The sequence below is a fragment of the Sinocyclocheilus anshuiensis genome, unplaced genomic scaffold, assembly GCF_001515605.1.
Source record: "Sinocyclocheilus anshuiensis isolate Anshui unplaced genomic scaffold, SAMN03320099.WGS_v1.1 scaffold185, whole genome shotgun sequence".
Lineage (NCBI taxonomy): Eukaryota > Metazoa > Chordata > Actinopteri > Cypriniformes > Cyprinidae > Sinocyclocheilus > Sinocyclocheilus anshuiensis.
Genome location: NW_015539887.1, coordinates 375,560 through 383,873, shown reverse-complemented (window position 1 = coordinate 383,873; position 8,314 = coordinate 375,560). Strand labels below are relative to the sequence as shown.

The window sequence follows — 8,314 nt, the reverse complement described above, 5'->3', positions numbered from 1 at the left end:
TACCCCAGCGACTTAAGACTGGTTTTGTGGTCCAGGGTCATATATATATATATATATATATATATAGTAAAAATGCTGTTTTTTTCCTCTTTAAAGACCTTTTATATATATATATATTAAAAAAACTTTTTTAGATTTGTAAGTAGTGATTATGAAGTAGTGTTCAAATTTAGAAATGTCAAGATTTTTTATTTTATTTTTTTTACCACAGACCACCTTTAAAGACTCTCAGGGGTCCACTAATTGAAAACCATGAATACGAAAGCTCAAGCTGCATTGAAATAATCTGAAATGCCATGCAAATTTAATTAATGTGTTTCTAATATGTACATTAACTCATCTGTACTGAGCATTACATAGCTTTTGATGAGTTATTAAAGGGGTCATATGATGCTATAAAGTGGGGCAGTTCCAACTTTGCAAGGACAGTCTGGCGCTTCTGACTCACAGCCTGTAAGTAAGTTTTTTAAAGAATTTGCCACTGACGGTTCAAACACGAGTTTTGAGCAGTGTAGAGTAGCGCTTGTTGTTTGTCATTTCTCCAATCACAAATGCAGAAATGGTTTTATGTTTACGCGGCGCGATGCAACGCAACGCATAAAAAGACAGTATAAGTCACTATAAACCGTAATTATGTCCCCACTGGATGCAACAAATACCTCGTTTATAATAGGTTTTAATGTTTTTGTCTCGTCGCTCCTGCTGGGACACGGCATCACAGTATGGTAAGGGGCGTAACATTTCTGTCACACGCTTGAGGTATTCGGCCAATCACAACACACTGGATAGCTGGCCAATCACAGCACACCTCGCTTTTCAGACCGATGAGCCATGTAAAAATCGATGCGTTTCAGAAAGGCGGGGCATAGAGGACAAACAATAATGTACAGTATGTGGAAAATAATGTGTTTTTTTATCCTTAAACCACATAAACACATTTCATTACACCAAATACACAAAATAATGTTCTTTTTAGCAGCATCATATGACCCCTTTAAAGACGTGTTCTAAGTGCAATATCATTGCATGCAATTATTTTTCAGGGGAAAGCCTGACTCCTAATGGTCCTAATGAAGAACTAACTTGTCTATAATCCAAAAGAAGTAACAAGTGCTAATATATTATTTTAGGACAATGATGTTGTCAAATTTGAATACAATTTCCATTTCCAATTATTGAATGTAATAATTTAGAAAGAATTGTATATAACAGTACACAGATGAATTGTGCGTGTGGGCAGAGAGAAGAAATAACGCACATGAAACTGTCAAGTTCCGCAACGCAGTAAGGACTCTCTACAGTCATATCTCACAAATGGAACAAATATACTTAAAATGAAAATGATTGATTTTCCACTGGACAGTTAAGGTTATTTTTGGGGTTAATTTAAAAGGAAAGAATATTTATATCTTAAGCAAAAAAAATTACACACACACAAATACACATTCAACGTTGAGTTTTAAACTCGACAGATGCAGTAGGATTTATAGGGGTCATATCACATATTTATGCATATATTTATCACATATTTTGCATATTATTTCATAATTGATATTCAATGCTAATAACATAAAAAATATATAAAATAATTAAAATATACTTATAGGCTATACTTAAGTTTATTTCATAATTTTCCATCATCTCTCTGACCCTTTTTTGCTGCTATGCTTCCTTTCGATGTAAATTATAATTGATATTGTATATTATACAAAGTTAAATTACAAACATTCTATTATAATCAACAACTTAATTTAATTAAATATATATAACCTTACTTTTACCTTAGTGGGCCATGTATCAGAAAATAAACTGAAAATCCCGGGATCATGACCTATCATCCCTCACTTATTAACACATATTAACACAAAATTACTGACTATTAAAATGCAAAAGCTATATCTATGCAAAAAAACAAGGTGATCACTGTTAGTCCAGTTAAAACAACAACAACATCATACAATATGTTAGGTTAGGATTTAAATAGAATTTTTTGCATTTTTAGAATAAGTAGCCAGAACAGAATCCGGTTCCCCAAAAATGGTTGCATGACGCCATCTGATGTTTTTAAAGTACAACAAACTCTTTCATCTCAGAAGATCACGAAGAAATTTTGATTCTTCATGATACAACCCTGCTAAGAACTGTTTTCAGATTGTGCTTTCACATTTAGCAGTGACTCATTGAGAAGAGAAGACAACCTGTAGACTCACCTCTCTTTCATCTCATCCTCACTTCCATCCACGTTCCCCTCTATCCATCCATGAGCAGATATCATACCGGCTACTGCTGATTCCTCTCTTTCTGCCTCTCTCTCTCCTTCACTGACCGACGGTGATGGAGAGGCAGAAACAGTAGGAGAATTTTGTAGAGATAAAGTTTTTTTCTTTCCCTCTCTTTTTCCCAGTCCACGTCCTCTTTCCCGTTCCTTTGCCCTCTGCAGCAGGCCCTGGAGTGGAGAAGGGTGAAGCTGGGGGCCCAGGCCTGGTGGGGGCGAGGGGCTGCGTCTGTGAGAAGGTGGAAGGGAACTCTGAGAGGAGCTGATCTCTGGGATGGAGACGCTCCTCTGTGTCTTCAGTTTGATTGGTTTCATTTGAACGTTCCCATCACGCGTCTGCTTGGGTTCAGAGTGCGTCTGAGGGTCTGGTGACAATCTTTTTTCAGGAACATTCCATACCGTTCCATGGTTGTTTTTTAGAGATCTCAGCTTTAGCACTCGGTGGGAATCCTGGGGTTTAATGCAAGGGTTGAATCCTCTTCTCTGGTTTCCACTGGAGTTTGCATTGAGAGTAAGTTCCAATCCGTTCACATCTGTGCTGGAAATATCTGAGGGAACAGATGGTTGCAAATTATTTGGACGTCTCCTCCGAAGGCGAGGAGACTTCAGTTTCCTGGAGAACCTACCTGATTCTTTGAGGAGCCCATGGTCATCTCCTGACTGACTGTATAAATAGTTTCTCCTGATTTCTTCAGAGTCATCATCTGGATCCTGATGCATTGGTTCCCCTGTTTCTGCAGTTGCCCCATATGATGATGCAGTTATTAGAGACTTGTTTGATGCAGAAGTGCTTGGCAGGGATTGAATAGAAGTGCTATTTTTCTCCACATCTCCACCAGGCATCAACAAGTATGATCCATTCGACTGGCTTCTCACAGGTAAGTCCTGTTGTGTAACGTCAGTAGAATTTACAGATGACCGTCGTCCACGTTTCCATGTAACTCGCATTTCTGATATTTTTTTAGATGGGGCCTCTTCCTCTTCCAACTGCTTTCTTCCTTCTTCAGTTTTTAATCCAGCTGAATTAGTCTTTGGCGCATGAGCTGATTGGCTCTGATCATTCGATTGACCAATCAGCGGAGAGTTGCTATCCTCTGGCAGCTGCTGAACTTTACTTTGTTCTTCTTCCATCAACATTTCTGTCTCAGACTTGCGCCTATGGAAAGAATATAGCCTCACCAACTCAGCTGGGTCAAAATCACTATCAGATCTATCAGAAACTGATTGGCCATAAGGATCCTCTATGACTTTGTCAGACATTTTGTCCTGAATGGGAGGTCTCTCTGAACCACCAAACTCTGTCGTACTTGTTGTCTTCAGTGTTTTGTTGGTCTCATTTTTCCTCAAGGTCTCTAAGGCCACCTGTGATCATCAACAAGAATCAGTTTATAGTTACAAACTATTCAACTATATTTGACGTTCTGATACAGTATTCTGCTCCACTGCACATAAAGTCTATTATGGTATATAAAAGTCACTTTCAATGATACAATGACACACTCCAATTACTATTTAGTTAAACATTAAATGCACAAATCTCATGTTTTTCTCCTCAGAAATTATTAACTAGTTTTAATTACCAGAAACATAAATAAAATGTCAATACAGTGTCATATAGGCATTACCTGTTTGCCACATTGTACATGCACCTATATTACTGCATGATTTCCCCCAAGTACATTAGTTCCTTTTTAAAGCATGTAGTGAAGAAAAGTAAATATTATCATTCAATATTCTCAAATTCGACAAATTGTAATATTGACTGCATTTGTGAGGCACAACCTTATAGGTCCCTACTGAGTGGCAGCTTAATCGTAGGGAAAATCTGCAACCCTGTTACTTTCTACTCTGTTACTTAATAAAAATAAACTATCAATAAATAGTTTTCTTTCGTTTATTAAATAGAAGTTTAATAACAACTATAAATCAATATATTGTAAGTCTAACTAGCCTAACTGAGTGACAGTGTAATTTAGGCTAAATTCACAACCCTGTTACGTTCAACCCTGTTACCCATTCTGGTATAGTTTATTATTATTATTACTTCATATATTTTGTCTATTTAATTTAGATTTTAATTCAATGATTATTAATAGAATTTCTAGGATCTGTGGCAACAGGGTTGAAAAAAAATGCAAAACCTCATTTAAAATAAATGAAGAATAAAACTCAACTAAATAAATAAATTGTATATAAATTAGTTTGAGCAGCTCCTAAGATCAACAGTCAACATTTTCCTAGTCATAACAAATATTTTGTACCCTATTCGTGGAAAGTGGCAAAAGTAGAAGGTACAAAGAATTCATTTTGGAAAAAAACTAATTAAATTTTTTCAGGGTTGGGCTTGTATATCCTGTCGCACTGGTGTCGAGTGTGTTTGCTGCAAGAGGAATGCAAGTACCTGAGTCTCACGCAGAGCAGACACCCATGACGCGCAGCTGTCTGGACTGGGTGTGGACAGGAAGTTCACACTGACAGCACAACCTAGATCACCAACCTCCACCAGCACAAACGAATCTACCAGACAGAGCAAAGAGGGGAGAAATAGACATAGTGTGAGAATTAATCTAGCTTCATATAATAAATATTTATAGGAAAAAAAACGTTTCTGTTCTAAGTTCTCTTGAGGTAATAATGTGCACTAGACTTCAAATTCCATGTTCAGTTAATGTGCATGTTTGAATTCACAATTACATAATCATAATGAATCTTATGTGACAATGTACCAGGACTTGCATGAGCAGGTATTTGACACACCTTCTCAAAAAGCCAATCAGAAACCAGCTTATCAAGTAATATGCCATGCTGTGCCCTGACATGCTAAGAATAGTATGCTATATTACATAGAGCTATTTGAAAGCCTTTTCCATGTGGAAAATCTATGTGCATTTTGAAACTGACTGGTTGTAAGTAATGCATTCTGTGTCTTCATGCTTTTGCTGCAGTATATTACACTTTTAGGTTGTAGTTCTGTCTTATGCCATGGTTTCTTGTGTCTTCATGATTATCACTTTATTAAAAACTGCAATTGAATCCTACCCTTGCTCTCCAAGACTCCCTTTGTTACTTTACAGTATATAGAAACTAAAACAAACTGATTTACACATTTCTACATGCATATAAGGCTCATTGACCATTTTTTAAAAATTGTATTAGCACAACAATTTGAGTGAAAAGTTGGATTAAAATATTAAAATTAATTCAATACTTTCTTATTATTAGGTTAATAGTGACAGCAGCACTCAAACTGCATAAAGTTGAGGTAAAACCAGCATAATTTAACACCGTTCAGACATCTTGTTCTTCAATGAAAAGAAAAACATGACCTTTAGTAGGAGTTTGAATGATCAATGTCACAGATTTGCTTATTTGTTTAGTGACCTAAAAAGTGGGAAACTCCTAAATATTTAGTTTTTAAAATTATTGATAATCCTAAAACTTGTTTATGGTAAACTATATGCTTATGGTTTAAAATTAAAATCCTAGATTTTCAGTTCTCAGATGTTGGGACCACATTGTATATAGTAATCACAAAAGTCAGTTAAAACAGACCCATGCGGTGTTAATATAAAGAAATTGATTTTAGTGATAGTATTTTAAATTACACATTGTGTTTTGGGGTTAAAAAATGTTTGTAAACTTAACTGATAATGTCCTGGCAGAAAATTACCTGTAAGTTCTCAGTTTTTCTGCAGATTTTTTTCTCACAGTGTGGTGCATATGATAAAATACGTATGATGTATCAAATGTTTTTGGTACAGTTTAAAGTATATAATATACATATGAAGATTTCAGAATGTGTTTAATGTTTTATTTTGCCATATTAAAGCAAAAATATGGCCCATACATATTAACTGTCCTTTCATACTGATGAGAGCCCAGTTTAAAACATTCTGTTTGAAAGGTGAGATTGTTAAATGTAGGAGTTAGTGTTCACACTCACATCCATCTTTGAGCTCAATGCAGTGTATTCTCTCCAGAGGCAGAGGGGGGCGCACTACCTTCAGCTTGTCTGATTTCTTCTGCGTTTTGGTCATCAACAACACATCAGTGAAGAGCAGGACCACAAGCTCCTAACATAACCAGAAATTAAAGCTGATATTATGAGTTCAAAACAAAAATGATTAATACATCACATTGGCTTTGTTTGTCTTTTCACTTGCCTTGGTGTCCTTTCTTATTCTGACCTTCAACGTTTCTTCCATTAATTGCTTCCGTATGACATTTGGTCCCACCCCCCTCACCGGGCTCATCAAATCAAAGCAGCAGAACTCACGAACATACTGTTGTTGAGATCTTTCTGTTAGCCTTTTTTTATATAAGCAAAGCGTGTACAATTTATGGTATTCAAGATTTTTTTGTTGTTTACCTTGTCTATTTCTTCACTCAGACCTTCTATTTTGCATTCCTCTATTCTTTGAGCAGCAACAGAGAGGGCCAGAGTATCTTCTTTCAGTTGCAAATAGCCATTGATAGATTCTAGAAAATGATTGACACTGTACAACTGCAGGAGAAAAAGAGACAGTGAGTGAGAGATCTTTATCTTTAACTTCAATGATAGAATAAAGATTGGGCAAGCAGCTCATATTCAAGAGAGAGAGAGTGAGAGGTGTATAGAGAGACGGAGATTACAAAGCTGATAACAAAGGCAATGCAGCTCAAGAGTTTGACTTTTCTCATAGTCTTTAATCTGACATGATCATTTCATGGTGTGATATTTCACACATAATACTACTGTAATTAAGACCAACTAGTGAAAGTGCCTCTATTTTTCTTCTATTTCATACTTCGTCTGATTATTATTCTTTTCATAATAACAATATAAGTGGAATGTATTTTATTTGTCCCAGTTTTTGCTTTAATGACAGCAGCACAGGCTGCATCAACTGCATTGCAAAGTGTTTGCAAAGTATAAATCTTTTTTATTCATTTCATTATAATCATGCTTCAAATCCTTAAAGGATGTTAGTATTTTGTCCAACAACAGCAAATAGATTTAAACCATTTTTTGATCTCACCATCATCTAGTCCATCTAGAATTACATGAAGAAAGACTTTTTTTTACATTTACTTATTTTAAATATTTAAATAAAAAAATAAAATTTTCCATCTCATAGAGTCATTTTGCTTTAGTAAAGTGACAACACAAAGGCCAATGATTACTTTTTTAGTAACTTATGTCGTTTTCATAATGAATGCACTTAGTATTTTTTTTAAATAGTACAAATTAAATGTACAGTGTATGATGCAATTCATCACGACTGTGTCACAGTCTCACCATTCTTTCAAGTGCGTTTTTGGTGGGTTGGTCTTCTGTGGTCTTCTGAACAGCTTTCAGCAAAAGAGGGTACTTGGTGATTCTCTGGTGTGGTTTGGCCTGCATACCGCCCAGTCTCATTCGCCCACACTGTGGATGATTCTCCACCCACTACAGAACGGATTACATCAAGGTAATCAGGAAAATCATGCATGCATGTTTCTTCATGCAACATATTCGATTGTAATCTATATCTCATGTTCATCTGTGGTTTGAAATGTGCATTTGAACTCATTTATTAATGAAACTTTTTTTGCTTAAATTATTACATTAAATGATTAAATGATCACACATTAGCACGTTGACATCAACGTAGACATTTTATTTTTTGATATTACTGTACAGCTAGACAATTAAAGATAAATTGAATTAAGCAATTTCAGGGCTTAATGTGCAGCTATTTCTACTATGTACCCTTCAGGAAACAGCACACCTACAGTCAAACCACCATAAAGGCAGGCGATCTCACAGTCATTTCTACCCTGCTTACTTTGCATACTGTCCACTGGTGCACAAAACATTGGCAGTGGAACTTGGTGTGGTAAACAGTTCATCTGAAATGTGGAAAACAAATTCACACCTCGCAACCCATTTTTATGTCTATATTTGACCATTTTTTCCAGCCTTTATTTAGCTTCAATTTGCTTTTAACTAACATAAACTAAAAAGCTGTTTCCTTTCAAAGTTTAGAACATTTTCAAGGGGGGGGGGGGGGGGGGGGG

General features: G+C 35.8%; 1 protein-coding gene across 1 annotated transcript in view; it reads right to left on the bottom strand.

The window, feature by feature from the left end:
- LOC107685524 (pleckstrin homology domain-containing family G member 5-like) overlaps positions 1-8,314 on the bottom strand; it is a 16,869-nt gene that overhangs the window by 730 nt on the left and 7,825 nt on the right. The window contains exons 9-14 of the mRNA XM_016482124.1: positions 7,554-7,703; positions 6,645-6,779; positions 6,439-6,558; positions 6,219-6,348; positions 4,677-4,792; positions 2,211-3,637 (exon numbers count right to left, since the gene is read on the bottom strand). Coding sequence (XP_016337610.1) covers positions 2,211-3,637; positions 4,677-4,792; positions 6,219-6,348; positions 6,439-6,558; positions 6,645-6,779; positions 7,554-7,703 — 2,078 coding nt within the window. The remainder of the gene's footprint in view (positions 1-2,210; positions 3,638-4,676; positions 4,793-6,218; positions 6,349-6,438; positions 6,559-6,644; positions 6,780-7,553; positions 7,704-8,314) is intronic.